The sequence below is a fragment of the Somniosus microcephalus genome, chromosome 30 (assembly GCF_052327205.1).
Source record: "Somniosus microcephalus isolate GS21.2 chromosome 30, FLI_Smic_1.0, whole genome shotgun sequence".
Classification (NCBI taxonomy): domain Eukaryota; kingdom Metazoa; phylum Chordata; class Chondrichthyes; order Squaliformes; family Somniosidae; genus Somniosus; species Somniosus microcephalus.
This window is the reverse complement of record NC_141016.1, coordinates 43,155,165-43,174,762: the sequence shown is the minus strand read 5'-3', so window position 1 is coordinate 43,174,762 and position 19,598 is coordinate 43,155,165. Positions and strand designations below refer to the sequence as shown.

Below are 19,598 nucleotides of genomic sequence, written 5' to 3'. Positions count from 1 at the left end.
CTGTTTTTCTGAAAATGATTACTCAACAGTGATAGTGTTAACCAAACAGTTCCTAGCTTGTGATGTTGTCCCACATCCACCAACAGAGACCACCTGGACTCTGATGAGTCCTAAGTAGTTTCACTGCATTATGACAAGTGGGAGATTAAATGGGACAGCACAGAGGCAGCCCAGTGTTAGTGGAATGGAGTTGTGTAATATGTGGGAGGGCAGCTATTTTAGTCAGTATCACAAATCTTAGTTAGGACATGAAACAGCAACGATAACTCTAATACAGAAGCAAAATACTGCGGATGCTGGAAATCTGAAATAGAAACAGAAAACGCTGGGTTTCCAGCATCCGCAGTATCCTGCTTCTGTATCAGTGTTTCATTCACTGCCCCTTCTCTTCCTGAAAGAAGTTCTGCTCTTCTCTCCGATAGGATTTCTGTTTGTCTCTTTTGCTTTATTTAAAACAGGTTACATCTCAAACTTTTTCCAGTTCTGATGAAAGGTCATCGACCTGAAACGCTAACTTTGTTTCTCTCTTCACAGATGCTGCCTGTCCTGCTGAGTATTTCCAGCAACTATAACTGTAGTTTTATATATTATATTTGATTTTATATGGTGCAATATAATATCTCAGCACTTTCTACACAATTAATTTATCTTTGGAAGTACAGTGACTGTTGTTCGGGCAGCAGCCATTCTAATCCCATAGAGCGTAAGAGATAAATGACTTCAGTTATCTGCTTTATTTGTGGTGTTTCGATGGAGGGATTAATGTTGGCCAGGATAGTTTCCCTGCTCTTCTTTGAATAGTGCTGTGGAAACTTGAACATCCACCTGAGCTGGCTGAGAGGGCCTGTTTGACATTTGAGCTGAAGGACAAGACTTCTGACGAACGCAGCACCCCCTTGGAACTAAAGTATCAGCCTAGGTTATGTGCTCAAGTGCCGCAGTGGGGCTTGACACCACATTTTCTGATCTAGAGCTGCGACTGCTAGCCACTGAACCAAGCTGACACCGGCCTCTTGGCGACTCTGGGGCCGGACAGGACAGTTTATTTATTATGGAATGCCTGTGGGCCACACTCAGTCCATACTCCGTAAGATAACCGCCACTCCCTCAGAGAAATTCAAGTATGATTGTCAGTCAAGCCTGAGACTCAAATACAAGTTTGTACCTGGTACTGTAGCCAAGATACATCCAAACAACCCTACCAACCTGGATCAAATAAAACTTCGAAACATTTTCCTCCCCTTCTGATGCTCTCCCCTCCTCCTGAAATCTCTGGTACCTCGTCCATGTGGTCATTCTTCATGCGTGAGCCTAGGCAGGTGGTCCTCTGCCGATGTCCACAAACATGAGCCTCCAGTAATCATCACTGGTGCAGGAGCAGGAGCAGGGCTGATTTTCTTAGCCCAGGAATTCTAAGGCCAATTGTAGTGATCTTCCTGCTGCCCCAGTGGCAATCAGCTGACTCAGCACAAAGGATCAAACCTGGGACCGTCCTTGTTTATATGGCTCAGAAAGTGTCCGTCATGCTGGATGTTAGAACTCGGGGATTTCAGCGAAACACTTAATACCTGTTTTTATCTGCTTTCTTTTTCAGATAAGTGCAGCCCAGTCCTATAATAACCAGTACATGACTCACTCAGGCCCTCGAGGTCCATCCCAAATGTCCACTGGAATGACCACAGGAGGAATGGCTGGTGCAATGGGACCATCAGGGATATCACATATGTCCATGAACCACTCGAGGCCTCCCGGTATCAACCCCATGTTCAGTGCACAAAGCCAGCGAATGCCACAGCATGGATACCCAGGACCCCGTCCAACACAACAGATGTCTGGGCAAGGAGTAAAGAGGCCGTACGTCAGTGAGGTAAGCTTGTTGAATCATTCTTGCCTTCTACATCAGTTAATACTATTCCCAGACTAAGAAAATGTACACATCCTTATCGTTTTTATTTTTTTCAAATTGCAATTCCCTTTTTTAAAGGCAATTCCCTTCTTAGCTGAACCCACGCACCACTTGAACTGGCTGGCAACTTGTTACCAGGCCTCTCCTCAAAGAACCCGGTGCTAGGGGAGGGATTATCCCTCATGCCTTCCTCCCCTGTTGAAGTGACTATTTCTATTCACTACTTCCCCACGACAGCACACCTGAGATCAGTGATAATTCGGCATATACAGGACCACTGCTACACACCAACATCCCACTGCTCTCTGGCTACCATACCATGTACATGCCCTTATCTGAAGTAAACTTCTATCCCCTTTAGGCTGGAGTGCTGACTACGGCAACCTTGTTCCACAATGGATAAGATGAAAAGCCACTTGTGGTTATTAGCCTGAGTGACGTTATCACACGAATACATAATGCACTCATACCAAATTTCTCGCGCTGCTGTTTTAACAGACCATTAAGCGTTTGTACAATAAGGTTGTTCATTGTCATTTCCAGGGTATTATGATTTATTTTACTCGTGTTCAACACGGGAAGGCTGCTGCTGTCAGCAGAAACTGCCAACTCGTTTTGGCTTTTAGATGCAATTTGAGCAGCTTCACTCCAACCCTTTAAGACCCGGAATAAAACTGGTGGCACAGCTCTTTCTTGGAGCTCCCGAATACCGTGATAGGATGTGTGTTCTCACGTGATTGGTGCGGTGAGTTCCCAATCTGCACTGTCTTGTCAGGGGAGAGACAAAGTAGAGCCCAGGCAGTTGCCAAGAAGGTTGACATATAAAGAGCGGTCACCTGGGTAAGGTACCAGTGGTCTACTCGTATCCATGGAACTCTACCCGAGCAGCTTGAAGGGAGGAGGGGAAACAAAACCAAGGTTTTTTTTGTCGTTGAAAAGATTGAATCTGGGGTGTTGAACCTGTTGGTTGGATGCCTTCTGTTCTGCTGTCCATTGATGGGATTCCACGTTTCAAATGTAAAATCATCGGAATAAAGCTGCCACGAAATTTAAATATTAAATTAGGTGCTTGTCTGCTAGTTCAGAAGATAGATTTGGTGGAGATTGCGACTATTTTTGGCAAGCAAGTAAACCCCATCACTTCAAAACATAGAAACATAGAAGATAGGAGCAGGAGTAGGCCATTCGGCCCTTCGAGCCTGCTCCGCCATTCAATGAGATCATGGCTGATCATCCAAATTCAGTACCCTGTCCCTGCCTTCTCCCCATATCCCTTGATCCCTTTAGCCTTAAGAAATATATCCAACTCCTTCTTGAATATATTTAATGAATTGGCCTCCACCACCCTCTGTGGCAGAGAATTCCACAGGTTCACCACTCTCTGGGTGAAGAAATTCCTCCTCATTTCAGTCCTAAATGGCTTACCCCTTATCCTTAGACTATGACCCCTGGTTCTGGACTCCCCGGCCATCGGAAACATCCTTCCTGCATCTAGTCTGTCCAGGCCTGACAGAATTTTATAGGTTTCGATGAGATCCCCTCTCAATCTTCTACACTCCAGTGAGTATAAGCCCAATCGACACAATCTCTCCTCATACGTCATTCCTGCCATCCCAGGTATCCGCCTGGTGAATCTTCGCTGCACTCCTTCCATGGCAAGAATGTCCTTCCTCAGATAAGGCGACCAAAACTGCACACAATACTCAAGGTGCGGTCTCACCGAGGCCCTGTACAACTGCAGCAAGACATCCTTGTTCCTGTACTCGAACCCTCTCGCTACGAAGGCCAACATACCATTTGCCTTCTTAACCGCCTGCTGCACCTGCATGCTTACCTTCAGCGACTGGTGCACAAGAACACCCAGGTCTCTTTGCACTTCCCCTTCTCCCAATCTATTGCCATTCAAATAATACTCTGCCTTCCTGTTTTTACCACCAAAGTGGATAACCTCACATTTATCCACATTATAGTGCATTTGCCATGTTTCTGCCCAATCACCCAACCTGTCCAAATCGTACTGGAGTTTCACAACATCCTCCTCACAGCGTACCCTCCCACCCAGCTTTGTGTCGTCTGCAAATTTGAAGATATTACATCCAATTCCCTCGTCCAGATCATTAATATATATTGTGAACAGCTGGGGTCCTAGGACCGATCCTTGCGGTACCCCACTAGTCACTGACTGCCACTCGGAAAACGACCCGTTTATTCCAACTCTTTGCTTTCTATCCGCCAACCAGTTCTCTATCCAAGTCAATACCTTGCCCCCAATCCCATGTGCCTTAATTTTGCACGCTAATCTCTTATGCGGGACCTTATCTCTTATGCGGGACCTTATCAAAAGCCTTCTGAAAGTCCAAATATACCACATCCACTGGTTCTCCCTTATCTATTTTACCAGTTACATCCTCAAAAAATTCCAGTAGGTTAGTCAAGCACGATTTACCTTTTGTAAATCCATGTTGACTTTGTCCGATCCCGTCACTGCTTTCCAAGTGCTCTGCTATTACATCTTTTATAATGGACTCTAGCATTTTCCCCACTACCGATGTCAGGCTTACCGGCCTATAATTCCCCGCTTTTTCTCTACCACCTTTTTTGAATAGTGGGGTAACATTAGCTACCCTCCAATCCATGGGTACTGTTCCAGAGTCTATTGAGTTCTGGAAGATGACCAGCAATGCATCTACTATTTCTAGGGCCACTTCCTTAAGTACCCTAGGATGTAGATTATCAGGCCCTGGGGATTTATCGGCCTTCAGTCCCATCAATTTGCCTAACACCATTTCCCTATGAGACTGATTTCTTTCAGTTCCACCCTTTCATCTGACCCTATGTTCCCCGGCATCTCTGGGAGGTTATTTGTGTCCTCCTTTGTGAAGACAGAACCAAAGTATGTATTTAATTGGTCTGCCATTTCTTTGCTCCCCATTATAAATTCCCCTGCTTCTGACTGCAAGGGACCTACGCTTGACTTCACCAATCTTTTTCTCTTCACATATCTATAGAAGCTTTTACAGTCAGTTTTTATGTTCCCTGCAAGCTTACTCTCATATTCTATTTTCCTCTTCTTAATTAATCCCTTTGTCCTCCTTTGTTGAATCCTAAACTGCTCCCAATCCTCAGGATTATTGCTTTTTCTGGCCAATTTATATGTCCTCTCCGTGGATCTTTTTTTTTATTCATTGATGGGATGTGGGCGTCGCTGGCTAGGCCTGCATTTAGTGCCCATCCCTAATTGCCCTTCAGAAGATGGTGGTGAGCCGCCGCCTTGAACCGCTGCAGTCCATATGGTGTAGGTACACCCACAATGCTGTTAGGAAGGGAGTTCCAGGATTTTGGCCCAGCGACAGTGAAGGAACGGCGATACAGGTCCAAGTCAGGATGGCGTGTGGCTTGGAGGGGAACTTGAAGGTGGTGATGTTCCCATGCGTCTGCTGCCCTCGTCCTTCTAAGTGGTAGAGGTCGCGGGTTTGGAAGGTGCTGTTGAAGGAGCTTTGGCGAGTTGCTGCAGTGCATCTTGTAGATGGTACACACTGCAGCCACAGTGCGCCGGTGGTGGAGGAAGTGAATGTTGAAGGTGGTGGATGGAGTGCCAATCAAGCGGGCTGCTTTATCCTGAATGGTGTCGAGCTTCTTGAGTGTTGTTGGAGCTGCACTCATCCAGGCAAGTGGAGAGTATTCCATCACACTCCTGACTTGTGCCTTGTAGATGGTGGAAAGGCTTTGGGGAGTCAGGAGGTGAGACACTCGCCGCAGAATTCCCAGCCTCTGGCCTGCTCTTGTAGCCACAGTATTTATATGGCTGGTCCAGTTCAGTTTCTGATCAATGGTAATCCCCAGGATGTTGATAGTGGGGGATTTAGCGATGGTAATGCCATTGAATGTCAAGGGGAGATGGTTAGAGTCTCGCTTGTTGGAGATGGTCATTGCCTGGCACTTGTGTGTTGCGAATGTTACTTGCCACTTGTCAGCCCAAGTCTGAATGTTGTCCAGGTCTTGCTGCATATGGACACGGACTGCGTCAGTATCTGACGAGTCTCGAATGGTGCTGAACAGTGTGCAATCATCAGCGAACATCCCCACTTCTGACCTTATGATGGAGGGAAGGTCATTGATGAAACAGATGGTTGGGCCTAGGACACTGCCCTGAGGAACTCCTGCAGTGATGTCATGTGATTGAGATGAATGACCTCCAACAACCACAGCCAACTTCCTTTGTGCTAGGTATGATTCCAACCAATGGAGAGTTTTCCACTTGATTCCCATTGACTTCAGTTTTGCTGGGCTCCTTGATGCCACACTCGATCAAATGCTGCCTTGATGTCAAGGGCAGTCACTCTCCCCTCACCTCTTGAGTTCAGCTCTTTTGTCCATGTTTGGACCAAGGCTGTAATGAGGTCAGGAGCTGAGTGGCCCTGGCGGAACCCAAACTGGGCGTCAGTTAGCAGGTTATTGCTGAGTAAGTGCCGCTTGATAGCACTGTCGACGACACCTTCCATCACTTTGCTGATGATTGAGAGTAGACTGATGGGATGGTAATTGGTCGGGTTGGATTTGTCCTCCTTTTTGTAGACAGGACATACTTGGGTAATTTTCCACATTGCCGGGTAGATGCCAGCGTTGTAGCTGTACTGGAACAGCTTGGCTATGGGCGCAGCTAGTTCTGGAGCACAAGTCTTCAGTACTATTGCTATCCCTAATTTCCCTTGTTAGCCACAGTTGAGTCACCTTTTTTGTTTCATTTTTATGCCAAACTGGGATGAACAAATTCTGTAGTTCATCCATGCGGTCTTTGAATGTTTGCCATTGCCTATCCACCGTCAACCCTTGGAGTGACATTCCCCAATCAATCCTACCCAACTTGCTCCTCAGGCCATCGTAGTTTCCTTTATTTAAATTTAGGACCCTAGTCTCTGAGTCAACTACTTCATTCTCCATCTTAATGAAGCATTCGATCATATTACGATCGCTCCGACCCAAGGGGCCTCGTACAACAAGATTGCTAATTAATCTTTTCTCGTTACACAATACCCAGTCTAAGATGGCCTGATCTCTGGTTGGTTCCTCGACATATTGGTCCAGGAAACCATCCCGTAAACACTCCAGGAATTCCTCCTCCACAGTATTGTTACTAATTTGGTTAGCCCAATCTATATGTAGATTAAAGTCACCCATGATGACTGCTGTGCCCTTATTGCACGCTTCTTTAATTTCCCTTTTAATGCCATCCCTAACCTCCGCCTTACTGTTTGGAGGTCTATATACCACTCCCACTAACGTTTTCTGCCCCTTAGTATTTCTCAATTCTACCCATACAGATTCCGCATCATCAGAGCTAATATCCTTCCTTACAATTGTGTTAATCCCTTCTTTAACCAGTAATGCTACCCCACCTCCCTTTCCTTTTTGCCTATCTTTCCTGAATATCAAATACCCCTGGATGTTGAGTTCCCAGCCTTGGCCATCCTTGAGCCACGTTTCCGTAATCCCAACCAAATCATATTCGTTTACCTCTATTTGCGCAGCCAATTCATCCGCCTTATTACGAATGCTCCTCGCGTTAAGACACAAAGCCTGCAGGCTTGTTTTTTTAACGCTCTTAGACCTATTAGAATTATTATTTACTGTGGCCACGTTTGATTTAAACTGTTGATTTCTCTGACTGCCACTTTTGTTTTTCTCCTTCCTATCTTTTGCTTTTATCCTTGTTTCCTTTTGCTTTTATCCTGTGTAAAAGTAATGCCTACTGGGAGGCCAACACATTGAGAGAATCAGTGGCACTGGTTTGTGGTGATTAAATATGTCAAATTTTGTTTTCATTGCATGAATTTTACTGGTGTTTTGACAATTCAATTCTGCAAGTCTGTACATTTTTCCAAAAAAACCCAAATTAATGGGCTTGACACCATGACAGAATGGCATGGCTGCTGGCTCCTGAACCAGCATTTACCAAAATGCTGTATATTGTATAGCTTTAGGGTGCTTTTACATTTAATAGAAGGATTTTTGGTCTTGTTTCAGGAGAGCTACCTTTGTCTTTCACTCTCCCCTTTCCCCTCTCTGCATCGGCTGTAAATATAGAGCCCCAGAGTTATAACAAACCAGCAGCTCTCGCATTTGTTTTAATTAAACCACAACCCTACCCATGCAGGTTCGAAGGGCCAAATGGCCGACTCCTGCTCCTATTTCTTATGTTTCTGGAGCAATGATGCTGCCAATTTACAATATGAAGTGCAGTCCAGCAGGCAGAGAACCGTGCGTCTGCAGTCAATCCATAGTGTAAAGCCACCTAAACTGTATCCCGGTGTAATCTGTATGTGTTGTTGATTTTCCCATCTGAACTTCCCCTGCATGAACCAGTGTTAAAAGCTGAACCGAGCCATAGAAGAGGTGCCACTTGTGGTTCATTTTTGCTGAATAATGAATACTGTGTAAGTGTTTTAGAAGGTTTTTTATTCAGTTTTGTTTAAAGTTAATGATAAGACACACTGACTAATGTGACTGAAGACAGTTTCAGCATAATCACTGCCTGTAAACACAGCACATTAAAACAAGCCAAATATTACCGAGTTTATAAAGATAGCGAATTAGGAGTTTACAGCAAGACATTTCACAGCACTCTGTTAGATTAATTAGATTCACACATCAATTTAATGGGAGATTCCTTAAACATGGATTCTAGAGCAGCCTGGCACTTCTGGTCAGGTAATGCTGAACATGGCATAAAGCACTCCAATGTCACTACCCAAAGCCACGTTATTTTCAAATCTTAGTGCTCCATAAATTAGACTAGAATAAGTTTAATTATGATACATAGGGCAGCCAATGCTGGATTGCAAACATTACTGTCATGAAAGCTTCAAAGTTCTTTAACTAAAGAACTGACTGATACCGGGTAACGCACAGAACTGACCGATACCGGGTAACGCACGGAACTGACCGACACCGGGTAACGCACGGAACTGACCGATACCGGGTAACGCACGGAACTGACCGATACCGGGTAACGCACGGAACTGACCGACACCGGGTAACGCACGGAACTGACCGATACCGGGTAACGCACGGAACAGACCGATACCGGGTAACGCACGGAACTGACCGACACCGGGTAACGCACGGAACTGACCGACACCGGGTAACGCACGGAACTGACCGACACCGGGTAACGCACGGAACTGACCGACACCGGGTAACGCACGGAACTGGCCGATACCGGGTAACGCACGGAACTGGCCGATACCGGGTAACGCACGGAACTGACCGATACCGGGTAACGCACGGAACTGACCGATACCGGGTAACGCACGGAACTGACCGATACCGGGTAACGCACGGAACTGACCGATACCGGGTAACGCACGGAACTGACCGATACCGGGTAACGCACGGAACTGACCGATACCGGGTAACGCACAGAACTGACAGATAATTCTGTAACAGAGAAGCAGCCTGAAAACATCATCCTCACTTTAAAACATCGCACTTATCTTGATTCGAATCCAAAATCTGCAGATTTCCTGCTCTAGGCTGCATGTTCTTTGATCTTTAGACATTCTTGATTTCAGGAAATGTTTTCTATTTCAAAAATTCTTTTGCAGCTGGTTTGTTTTGCTGATAGTATTAACTCATCGTTCTGTTCTTAATCTCCTGCAGCAGAGCTATCCAGGGCAACAATATGGTCCTAACAGCCAGTACCCTAGCCAGCCCAGCCAGTATGCTCCTGCAAACTCCCAGCGATCCATTCCTTCTCCCAACTATCCTGCACATCGGATGCCAGGCCAGCAAAACACAGGACAGTACCCCATGCCCCCGGGCTCGATGGGGCAGTATTACAAGGTAAGACAGAAAGTTGCATTGAATATGGAAATTCCCTTTTTCAACTTCAAACTGTGCCTAAATTGGCTGCTGCATTTGCCTACATGAAAGAGCGACACTATTTCAAAAGAAATTAATTAGCTGTGAAGCACCTGAGGATGAAAAACACCGCCCCCTAACCTCCAACAATGTCACGAGAACACCGGCACCTCCAGTTTACCCTCCCAAGTCACACACCATCCTGACTCGGACATATATATATTGCCATTCCTTCATCGTTGCTGGGTCAGTATCCTGGAATTTCCTATCCAACACCATCTCCACAAAGACAGCAGCAGTTCGAGGAGTCGGCCCAACACCACCTTGTCGGAGCAACTAGGAATGGAGAATAAATGTAGCCGTGCCAGCGTCACCCACATCCCAAGGACAGATATTTTAAAATGCAAGCTCTTTGGCCTAGAAATTCGGTGGGCTGCGCCACCAGTTAGCGCCTAAAGAGGGCACTCAGTGGCTTTAGCGCCACTGGCCATGCATCCCGCGATATTTAGCGGGGCGCTAATGGCGGCGTTAGCCTGTTGCGCTGTGCCACCACCGATGACGTCATCAGTGTGCGCAGCGCCCCGCTACCGCCCTGATCACGATATTTGGTCGCGCCCGCCTCTAACGCCAATCGCAAATCGCGCCCGGTTCACGGGGCCTACATGCGGCGGTAGTGGCGCAAATTAAGGTGGAGGTGCGGGGCGGCCATTTTTCCGGTGGCCGCCTGCCAGCACCTCCATCCCCGGCCTCCTGATCCCCCCCCCCCCCCCCCCCCCCGGGCAGTGCCCGCTGTGTCCCGAGTGCCCGGCACTTCTCCTCGGTGCCGGGCTCTTTTGCCGGCACTCGCGATCGGTCATCGCGCTGGTGCAGGCCCCTCCCCCTTAAGAAGGGGAGGAGGGCCTGCAGTACCGCAGTGCGCCGTGCCGCAGTGTGTGACGCTGCGGCACGTTGCGCTGCGATATTCAGTTTCAGCGCCCCAAGAGGGACGCGGGGCGCCTTGAGCAGCGCCCCGCGTCCCTCTTGGGGCGCTCCAACTGAATTTCCGGCGGGCGCAACTGCTCCGTTCGCAGCGGTAATTCCGGCACCTAGGCGAGCTTGGCGCCCCATTTGGGGCTCCACCGAATTTCTAGGCCTTTATTTTTAGCAATTATAAGAACCATAAGAAATAGGAGCAGGCAGCACGGTGGCATAGTGGTTAGCACTGTTGCCTCACAGCGCCAGGGACCCGGGTTCGAATCCGGCCTCGGGTGACTGTCTGTGTGGAGTTTGCACATTCTCCCCGTGTTTGCGTGGGTTTCCTCCGGGTGCTCCGGTTTCCTCCCACAGTCCAAAGATGTGCGGGTTAGGTTGATTGGCTATGATAAAATTGACCCTTAGTGTTAGGGGGATTAAATACGTGGGGTTACGGGGATAGGGTGGGATATGTGTCGGTGCAGGCTCGATGGGCCGAAATGGCCTCTATCTGCACTGTGGGGTTTCTGTGATTCTGTGATTCTGAGTAGGCCATTCGGCCCTTCATGCCCACTCCGCAATTCAAAAAGATCATGGCTGATCTTTGACCTCAACTCCATTTTCCCGCCCGATCCCCATATCCCTTGATTCCCTTGGTATCCAAACATCTATCAATCTCAGTCTTGAATATACTCGACGACTGAGCATCCGCTGCCCTCGGGTAGGGAATTCCAAAGATTCACGACCCTTTGAGTGGGGAAATTTCTCTTGTAACAATGTACAGCCTTATCACATTAAAATGTTTCAAAGTGCTTCACACAATGAATTATTTTTGAAGCACATTAACTATAGGCCTTAAAATGTTTTTGCTCTCCCTCCAAGCATGGCTCCCCACTAGGAGCATGGAGTTGATCCATTTACCCTACAGGTTAATTAAAGGCATCACCTCCCTTTGTAGGAATTGGCTATTGTGTAAAATATTATAAAACTATTATAAAAGTGCAGATTGGAGAATTAGCACGAGTGTTGTAATCCTGGCTCTGGCTCACATTCCCTTCAAGTGCAGTTCCCCACTGAGAGTGCAGGAGTGGTGAAATTACCCTTAAGCCATAGCTATCGATAATCAAATTCTTCCAATGGTGCCATGGAATCTTTAACATTCAATTGAGTCACTGAAACAGGCAGATGAGTGCCAACAGAGAGCACCTCCAACAATGTAACATTCCCACAATACTGCACTGCCCTGCCAGCCTAGGTTATGAGAAAGAGAAACTTGCATTTATATTAACGCCTTTCATGACCATTATGGTGCTCCAGCCTCTGGAGTTGGTCTTGAACCCATAACCATCTGACTGAGAGGCAAGAGTGCTACCACTGGTGCCTAAAGCGAGCTCAAATGCTGGTATGGACGTAGACCCACAAGCTTGTGACCACGAGACAAGAGTGCTACGCACTGAGCCAAGCTGACACATATCTATCAGCTTCACTTTCTAACTGGAATAAATGATCTTCTGTAATTCGTGAAAGATACAGTACTTCCTTAATTGGAGTAAAGCCCAAATTGTAACAACGAAAAGAATGCTGGAAATCTGAAATAAAACCAGAATATACTGAAAATACAGAGCAGGCCTCCCAGCATCTTAAAGAGACGACACATTAACATTTCAGGCGGAACTGGTTCTCCACTTGAAGAACTCTCTTCAAATGCTGTTAGACTTGCTGTGTAATTCCAGTATTTTCTGTTTTTAACCCAAATTGTAGCCTTGTTAAATTTTTGAAATTTGTTCTGTAATCTTTGGAGAGTTGAGCCACAATTGTTCATCATCTGACTGAGAGACAGCATCGCTGTGTCTTCACAGTTCCTGATCAGTGAGATGGGGATTTCTTGTCAAGTGCTCTTTAACACTAATAAAGCTGCAATATACTACTAGCCAGTGAAACTCGCAGCAGACGTTTATCATATCACCCCTGCTGGATTACCAATACTGGAAATCTGAAATAAAAACAGAAAATGCTGGATATAAACAGAAGGCCCAGAATGTACTGGCGAGCTGGTGGGAGCCAGGATTGCTGTAGACTTCGCTACAAATGCCACTGAGCACGAGAGAGAAAAATTCAGCCAGGGTTCCCATTACTGATCACTATTCAGTTAGCCCTGCTGGAAAGTGTGCATGCACCGATCAACTGAGGACAGGATTGGGCTTGGCTCTGATGAATCCCAAAACAGAAAAGGGTACTGACACTCAATGGATGATTTAAACCCTGTCCACCCTGCAGAACCCAGGCAGGCAGTTAAAGCCATCCGTGGGACTCGCCCGCTGGCGTCCCACACCAATCACGCAGGCTACGATCTTAACCTGAGCAGGGTAGAAGGACGTCGAATGGAAACCAGATGGGGTCCTTCTTTAAATATGCAGATCAAGCTCTGATGATGTCATCGGGACCCCCTGACTGCTATTTTAACGTGGATCTGAGCAGGGAAACTATTGTCACTTTCCTGGCAGGTGTGGGAAGAGGAGTTGGGGCAGGAAGAGGTCTAGAAAGGTACGTCTTTTTACTTTCCAGGAGGAGGAGTGCTCCTCCAGGCCCCACAAGGGAAGTTTAGGCCGCCCCTGCCCTGGGCTCCCCACGCACCAATCATGAGACCCTCCCGAAATGCCCCTCCGTGACTTACCCGAGTACGGTTCCTCCTGCTACCTGAAATCCCACTCCCGCCTGCTGGTCAGCTGCTGCTTGCCACTGGCTTTGGATGAGAAACTGACCGGGGACATGGAGATGAAGCTCGGGAATTAAAATCTCTCGTGTCTCACGGTTCCGAGGTCCGGGCGGTTTCCCGCCCATCCGATTCCCGCCCCGAGTTAAATTTCAGGCTTCACTTCCCAGGTTTACATGTGCAGAACAGCAATTTGGGTGAGGAACTGGATAAGTGGTGTCCATAAACCACTTGAGAAGAGGAGGAAGAAAACAGACGAGAATAAAGTCCTAGCCTCTGCCCCTCATGATGCTGACTGAAAGAACTGTTCTGGTGATAAATTGTACTGTGATGTTTGGAGCTGTTGACCGCAGCATCTCTTGTGCCTTTTTCTTTTACAGCCATCTGAGCAGTATAATGGGCAGAGTAACAGCTTCGCGGGTGGCAACTATAGTAACTACACTCAGGCCAATATTAATGGGGTATGTACATTCTGCATTCCACCTCGAACTTACATCATAGATAATAAAAGCAGATGAGCTTTGCGTATGCCACTCAATCCTTCAGGTTTCGAGGAGTCAAATATCCTGTAATTCACACACAATTTATGTATCATTTGGAGGTTCACAGTATCTAGGGATTTTAATTAATTAATTACTGCAATAAAGGCAAGTACTAAATTACCAACACAATTAATGAAAGTTTATTTATTTTACAAGTAAATGTCTATGAAGCAAAATCATGCATTGCATGAGTACAGCTCCATGTGCGCACAATCTTTCTGAGTGATAAGCTGTCACTAAACTTTTTACACTCCCTCCTTCACCATCACCTTTCCACTACTGATCTTAGCATTGGATCTCTGTAGAGGGGGAACATAGTGAGAATCAGTTATCCTTGTTATCACAATCTCTTCAAACTGCTGGTCACCTACTTTGAAAAAGACCCTTCTCCAGTTTTCTTTCCTCCTGTAAGTGTTGCCTCTTGTTGGGAATTGAGGGTATATCAGCGCTCCTGTGCTTCCAGCGGGAAGCCTTGCTTGATGGGAGCACAGGTCGGTGACGGCGCAACATCACTGTCACCGATTCTCAAACACAGGCTCTCATCGAGGGGCCTCTGTGGGAGCACAGAATCGCTGACTAGATGCTATATTGAGCGTCAGCAGGCTATTTGACTCTGGAGGGAAGCATGGCTGAACGTAACCCTGGCTCCACATGTACATTTTCAGTAGGAGACACTGGAGAGCGATTAGGAATGGGACCTTAAAGAAATTACCTTTTTGAAAATACTGACTTCAGTTTCTTCCTAAATTCGGTGGGGTTGTGAAGAAGAGCAGAGGGTATATGACTGCTGAACGTTAACCTGGGTTGCATTTTTAAACCCGAAATAATCCACAAACTTTATTTTCCAGCCTGCAAGATCAATGCCTGGTTACCCCAATTCTCCCATATCAGGAAACCCAACACCTCCAATGACTCCAGGAAGCAATATTCCTCCATACTTGTCACCAAACCAAGATGTCAAATCACCCTTTCTTCCTGACATAAAGCCCAACCTAAATAGTCTTCCTCCGCCCCCTTCATGTAAGTATGAGCTTCTGTCTCGCAATCACACACAACGAGAACATAAGAGTAGAGTTTGGAGCAAGCCTGGGAGATGGAAGCTGGGAGAGAAACTGCATTAAGATTAAATCAGAATTAAGATGTGTTAGAGACCTGGGGAAAGGCGGGAGCAGGAATAGAGAGGAAGGGAAGTAATGGCAGAGGCAGCTGCACAAATTGTCTCAATATTAGAGATGAAGAAATCCATGAGACTTTTGCACTTGGTATTGGAGGTGAGGAGGCAGTTAATCTGAGTAAAAGGAGCTTTGGGTTGTCCTTGCCTCCAGGATAATCCTGGAGTCGTAGGAGGATTTGGCTGAGGAAAGTAAGGTACAGTAATGGTTGATGTGGTGGAGTCAGTCTGCCGATGAATAGCCGGACCTGTCGTGCAACAGGTGCACTGGAGACTGCAGCCCTCTGGCCTAAGGGAGCAAAGATGGGGACTGTACCAGGAAGAACAGCTGGAGTGGGAGACTGAGTGATTTGTTGGAAACAAGGACTTTGAAGGCACAGTTATATTTAATGGTGATATTTAGTACCTTGTATTGTAATACGAGAACTAAATGGTATCGGAAAGAGAAGAACAGAGTCTGACAAGATGGCTTTTGTTGATTGCAGCAAACCCTGCAGATGAGCTGCGGTTGACATTTCCCGTGCGGGATGGTGTTGTATTGGAACCATTCCGGTTAGAGCACAATCTTGCTGTCAGCAACCACGTCTTTCACCTGCGCCATTCTGTGCATCAGACTCTAATGTGGAGGTGAGTGGACAATAGGGGGTATCAAAGAGGTAGGGTGGTGGGAAATCCAAATAATAATGTGAGGTTTCACATTACTGGAACTTGCCAGTTGATATGTTTTCATATTAGGAGAACCTGACCATTAGTATACATTAATCATTCGTAGTTAACTTTTTTTTATTCGTTCATGGGATGTGGGCGTCGCTGGCAAGGCCAGCATTTATTGCCCATCCCTAGTTGCCCTTGAGAAGGTGGTGGTGAGCCGCCTTCTTGAACCGCTGCAGTCCGTGTGGTGAAGGTACTCCCACAGTGCTGTTAGGGAGGGAGTTCCGGGATTTTGACCCAGCGACGATGAAGGAACGGCCGATATATTTCCAAGTCAGGATGGTGTGTGACTTGAAGGGGAACTTGGAGATGGTGGTGTTCCCATGCACCTGCTGTCCTTGTCCTTCTAAGTGGTAGCGGTTGCGGGTTTGGGAGGTGCTGTCGAAGAAGCCTTGGCGTGTTGCTGCAGTGCATCTTGTAGATGGTACACACTGCAACCACGGTGCGCCGGTGGTGGAGGGAGTGAATATTTAAGGTGGTGGATGGGGTGCCAATCAAGCGGGCTGCTTTGTCCTGGATGGTGTCGAGCTTCTTGAGTGTTGTTGGAGCTGCACTCATCCAGGCAAGTGGAGACCATCCGGCATCGACCTCAGCACCGGCTACGGACATGGCAACGGCACACCCAGCCCAGTCAACCCTGAAAAGTCCTCCTCACCAACATTTGTCCAAAAAATGTAGTTGAGGACTGCCCCCGGGGCACTACAGTTTGCCTTAGCAACCCCTGAGGTCAAGACGAGGGAAATGAATAGCGCTGCCATTTATATTGCAGCTACCAGTGCAAGACCAACCGGTTCACTATGGGTTCTAGCCAGCCAGTGGGTCAGTTACACTGCCTGGCTCTGACTGGAATTCTACTACCCAGCAGAAAGCTCTGCGTATGCACACAATTCCTCTCTTGGCAATTAAAAGTGTTTAGAGAGTGTTTAGGTAGTATCTCCACCATCTACAGGTAAGTTTAAAATGTGTCTATGGCCACACGCCTGCCTGAACACTTTTTAAATCCAGTTTGGCCCCACATTGTAATTATACCCTTTGTGGTGATAACCCAATCTTGCACGGCTTCTCTCTGAAGTCAGGGCAAGTGACACTAAACTTGGAATATAGCCGAAGCCTTTGGATTTCCACTCCCGATCACTATCCAGTGACTCCTACTGGAAAGTGCATGTGTGTAGATGTGTAGTGAGAACAGCACTAAGCTTAGCTGTGCTTCCTTCCACAGTCGAAAAGCCACTTTTGCAACCACTGCTTACGGTACAGCAATACTGAGCACCTCCATGGGAGATAGGGAGGGGGAAGAATGACCACATGCTGTTTTTTCCATCTCAGTGGGTATCTGTCACATTGAACAATGTTATTTCTCTTCATTGCTGAATTTAGCAGAGGTAATGTCTGGTTTTTATTGAATCCTGGAGCTTCACTTGACCTGTCTCCACACTGGCAGGGGTTCTTTGTGACTGACTGGATTTATTTTTTTCTCATTTTCTCCACCTCTGTCCTGAAGGTGCTAAAACTTTTGCTGGGATACAGTTCCACGGGCACTGGCAGCCATCTGATACCTCGTCCAAGTAACCATTGTTAATGTGCAAGCCTACAGAGTCATAGAAACATAGAAGATAGGAGCAGGAGTAGGCCATTCGGCCCCTCGAGCATGCTCCACCATTTAATGAGATCATGGCTGATCATCCAAATTCAGTACCCTGTTCCTGCCTTCTCCCCTTATCCCTTTATCCCTTTAGCCTTAAGAAATATATCTAACTCCTTCTTGAATATATTTAATGAATTGGCCTCTGTGGTAGAGAATTCCACAGGTTCACCATTCTCTGGGTGAAGAAATTCCTCCTCATTTCTGTCCTAAATGGCCTACCCCTTATCCTTAGACTGTGACTCCTGGTTCTGGACTTCCCGACCATTGGGAACATCCTTCCTGCATCTAGTCTGTCCAGTCCTGTCAGAATTTTATAAGTTTCAATGAGATCCCCTCTCATTCTTCTAAACTCCAGCGAGAGACCCAATCTCTCCTCATACGTCATTCCTGCCATCCCAGGTATCAGCCTGGTGAATCTTCGCTGAACTCCTTCCATGGCAAGAACATCCTTCCTCAGATAAGGCGACCAAACCTGCACACAATACTCAAGATGTGGTCTCACCAAGGCCCTGTATAACTGCAGCAAGACATCCTTGTTCCTGTACTCAAACCCTCTCGCTACGAAGGCCAACATACCATTTGCCTTCTTAACCACCTGCTGCACCTGCATGCTTACCTTCAGCGACTGGTGCACAAGGACACCCAGGTCTCGTTGTACTTCCCCTTCTCCCAATCTATTGCCATTCAGATAATAATCTGCCTTCCTGTTTTTGCCATCAAAGTGGATAACCTCACATTTATCCACGTTATATTGCATCTGCCATGCTTCTGCCCAATCACCCAACCTGTCCAAATCATCCTGGAGTTTCTCGGCATCCTCCTCACAGCACACACGCCCACCCAGCTTTGTGTCGTCTGCAAATTTGGAGATATTACATCTAGTTCCCTTGTCTAGATCATTAATATATATTGTGAATAGCTGGGGTCCAAGGACCGATCCCTGCGGTACCCCACTAGTCACTGCCTGCCACTCGGAAAAAGAGCCGTTTATTCCAACTCTTTGCTTTCTGTCTGCCAACCAGTTCTCTATCCAAGTCAATACCTTGCCCCCAATCCCATGTGCCTTAACTTTACACGCTAATCTCTTAGTCAGTGTCAGCAGGCTGCATAACCATGTGAGTTATCACAACCAACCCAAACCGGCTCTCACTTGGTGTACACAAATGTGCATCTTCCATCATGAGCAACTGAATAGAGATCAGGACCTGGCTAATTTCCCCACAAACTTCAGCAAAGGCACGGAGGCTCATTGCAGCAAATTCAAAACAGACCAGGGACCTTTCTGGTCTCTGTGGCCCAGCACCAAACTGGATGGTGCACTTACCCACAATTGGTGGGGGGGGGGGGGTAATGCTTAGTGTGTTTGTGAATTTTCACATTGCAGCATGTGTACAAGAGAGACTGGCTGGCTCTTTATGTGTCAGTGACTGACATATCCATAGATGCATAATGCAGAAGATGATATATTCTGTCGCTAAATAGATCCTAGCATGAACCCACCCTGGAGGCAGTTAGACTTCATGGTGTGACAGATTCACAGTGCAGAATTCACTGCACTACACATCTAATCAGAGGTCACATGCAATCAGGTTTGCACAGTCTCCGATGGCTAGTGTATTTCTGTAAAGTGAAACCTATTGTATAGATCCACTGTTCGTCGCAATCATTAGGGGAGTTTCCCACAATGTTATATAATTCATTTAGTCTTGCTCACAAGAGCAATCGGCCTGTCTTAACTTGACACTAACAAGAAAGGAATTGAATTTATTGAAATCCAGGAGTCTGAATTACAAATCCCAGATTAATTTACCTGCAGGCAGCTGGGTTTTACTGTAGCCTGAATATTCTGTCGTTTCAGAAACAGAACAAGTTAATAAAGTTACTGCCTCCCTATCACATCATCTAACTTTATCTTGAATGAATCTAACGTTTTTAACTCCCAATTTCCTATGTGCAAGACCATTCCAAATATTGATGACGACGTGCACTTTTTCCTGAAAAAGATTTACGTTAGGAGATTTGCATGGGCATCGCCATGGAAGCAGTAGTGTGGAGCTGGTGGAGTGGAGCCGGTACTTGATTCTCAGTGCTGCACTGAT

At 46.7% G+C, this 19,598-nt stretch overlaps 1 protein-coding gene across 5 annotated transcripts in view; it reads left to right on the top strand.

Annotated features, from left to right (window-relative positions):
- Positions 1-19,598, top strand: part of LOC147098181 (zinc finger MIZ domain-containing protein 1-like) — a 162,277-nt gene that overhangs the window by 102,715 nt on the left and 39,964 nt on the right. For 4 of the 5 annotated variants that reach the window (XM_085971386.1, XM_085971385.1, XM_085971389.1 and 1 more), the window contains 5 exons: positions 1,595-1,867; positions 9,566-9,748; positions 13,811-13,891; positions 14,821-14,992; positions 15,629-15,770. In XM_085971386.1, the coding sequence (XP_085827512.1) occupies positions 1,595-1,867; positions 9,566-9,748; positions 13,811-13,891; positions 14,821-14,992; positions 15,629-15,770 (851 nt within the window). The remainder of the gene's footprint in view (positions 1-1,594; positions 1,868-9,565; positions 9,749-13,810; positions 13,892-14,820; positions 14,993-15,628; positions 15,771-19,598) is intronic. The other variant, XM_085971387.1, reaches the window with a different exon arrangement.